Source organism: Pteropus vampyrus, unplaced genomic scaffold (genome assembly GCF_000151845.1).
Source record: "Pteropus vampyrus isolate Shadow unplaced genomic scaffold, Pvam_2.0 Scaffold15, whole genome shotgun sequence".
Lineage (NCBI taxonomy): Eukaryota > Metazoa > Chordata > Mammalia > Chiroptera > Pteropodidae > Pteropus > Pteropus vampyrus.
This window is the reverse complement of record NW_011888796.1, coordinates 4,486,391-4,488,389: the sequence shown is the minus strand read 5'-3', so window position 1 is coordinate 4,488,389 and position 1,999 is coordinate 4,486,391. Positions and strand designations below refer to the sequence as shown.

Genomic DNA, 1,999 nt, shown 5'->3' with positions numbered 1-1,999 from the left:
AAAAATATATTTATATATTCTCAATTGTACCTGAGATCATTAAAAGTTTCAACCTCCTTTCTTTAATGATCATCAATACCTATAAACGATCAAAATATGCCTACCATTGCATTTCCACCTGCCTAGCATTTGCCTGTCATTTTGGCCAAGCATGTTTCTCTCCAGCTTATGCTTGTTCTCTAGTAATCAGACAGAAGTGCCAGGTACAGGTAACATTTTACATTTATAGTGATTTACAGTTTTCAGAGCATTTTCACAGACTATTTATTTTATTTATCTGTCTTGTACATGAGAAAACAGACTCAAGGTTAAATAACTTGCCCAATGTCAGAAAGCTAATACTGTGAAGCATACATTAGCAGACTCTGATTCCTCACCCAATGTTCTTTCCCTGGGCTGTCCCTGCTAGGCTGAACTGTCTCCGTGCTGATCCTTCTGGTCTCAGGGTTCGTTTCCATTCACCTATTATAAAACTTAGCTTTCTCTGATAGTTTTTCTTCATTGACCTACTCTTTCCACCTTCAGTTAATCACCGAAGCTCCTCCAATACCCTCAAATTGAAATGCCTACACTGGGTACAATGTCAGAGTCCTTGGAAAGAAAAAAAAATGAGAGAGCCTCTTCTCAATGATTTTCTAAATATGTCTCTACCTTTTCATGTAGGTCAATGAGTTCAAAACCTCCATGCAGTTCGTTTTACAGGAGTGGAAGATTTATGATAAACTCTATGATGATGTAAATATGATGACAATTCGATTCTGTTACTGCGTGGAACACAGCAAGCCTGTAGTTTTATCACTGGAGGCCTTGAGATGCCAGGTGCAGAACCTTCAGGTAAATGAACCCAATCTTGACACAGTGCCTTATTGACAAAATCTCCAATGGAAGCAAAGTAGTGGACACAGTTGCTTTTGTGCTTTCGACAGTGCACAAAACAATACTTTAAAAGCAGCCGCAAAAGTATAACTGGAAATTCCAGAATGAATCACATGAGCCAAGTGAATGAAACTCTGTGAAAGTTGACATTGAATTTTTCTTCATTTTTAATGTCTGCATTATTTCACAATGAAAACGTTTTGGATTTTGGTGCAGTTTTTTTAAGTACACTTTTTTACAAAGTGAAAGAATGCATTCTCAGTTGATTTCTTCTTTACATTTCTAATCATTTATCTTACTCCTATCAATGTTTGAATGTTGTTATTTTTGTGATGTACAGCAAGTCTTGAAAAGCTGCCGCCTTCTTTGGAAGTAGCCAGGCCATTCTGAAACTAATGTTCCTGCTCTGTTCTCTTAGTCTCTTCAAGACGAAGCTGAGAGCAGTGAAGGGAGTTGGCAGAAACTCCAGGAAGTTATTGGAAGACTCAAAGGTTACTGCCCCTCAGTTGCCGAAATAATCGAAGAGAAATGCCAAGATACTCACATAAGGTATGCATTAAGATACAATTTGAATAATAGATCAGATATCTTAATAACTTGTGGTTGGTGAAGTGTCTTGAGCCTTGGAAAGCCTTATCCTCTTAATCATCTGAGATGGCTAGTTTCATACTGTTCTCATTTCTGTTTTGAAGGATCTAGTTCATGTACGATTTGATGTTGTGAAGCCTATTACCTGCCCTGTACAAGTGTTTAGTATAACCAATCTAGAAATGCCATAATTACAGTTCCAGCGTAGCAGTTTTCAGAGGGCAGAGACTAAATGCCCAGTGCTGTCCTCAGGGACACCAGACTCACAGTCAGAAACAGACTAGAGGGTGGGCCAGATAGCCAGTCTGATCCACTGGAAACATTATAAGATGGAAGAAAGGGGATGTTAGAATACCTCTTGGGGAAGTGATTTGTGGGCTTGAGAGGAATTTTTGATGAAGTGCTTGTGGTAGAAAGCTCCTTCTAAGGAGTGTGGCCCTAGTTAATTACAAGACTTTCATTTTGTTGAGTGAGATATGAAAGGCCTTTTGTTGAATGGCCCAAAGCTGATTAAGTGATGGGAAAGAAAGGCAAG

The 1,999-nt window shown here is 38.7% G+C and overlaps 1 protein-coding gene across 1 annotated transcript in view; it reads left to right on the top strand.

The window, feature by feature from the left end:
• The window catches only part of SYNE2 (spectrin repeat containing nuclear envelope protein 2), a 293,506-nt gene that overhangs the window by 231,358 nt on the left and 60,149 nt on the right, over positions 1–1,999 (top strand). Inside the window, exons 87-88 of the mRNA XM_011386203.2 lie at positions 664–834; positions 1,295–1,425. Coding sequence (XP_011384505.1) covers positions 664–834; positions 1,295–1,425 — 302 coding nt within the window. The remainder of the gene's footprint in view (positions 1–663; positions 835–1,294; positions 1,426–1,999) is intronic.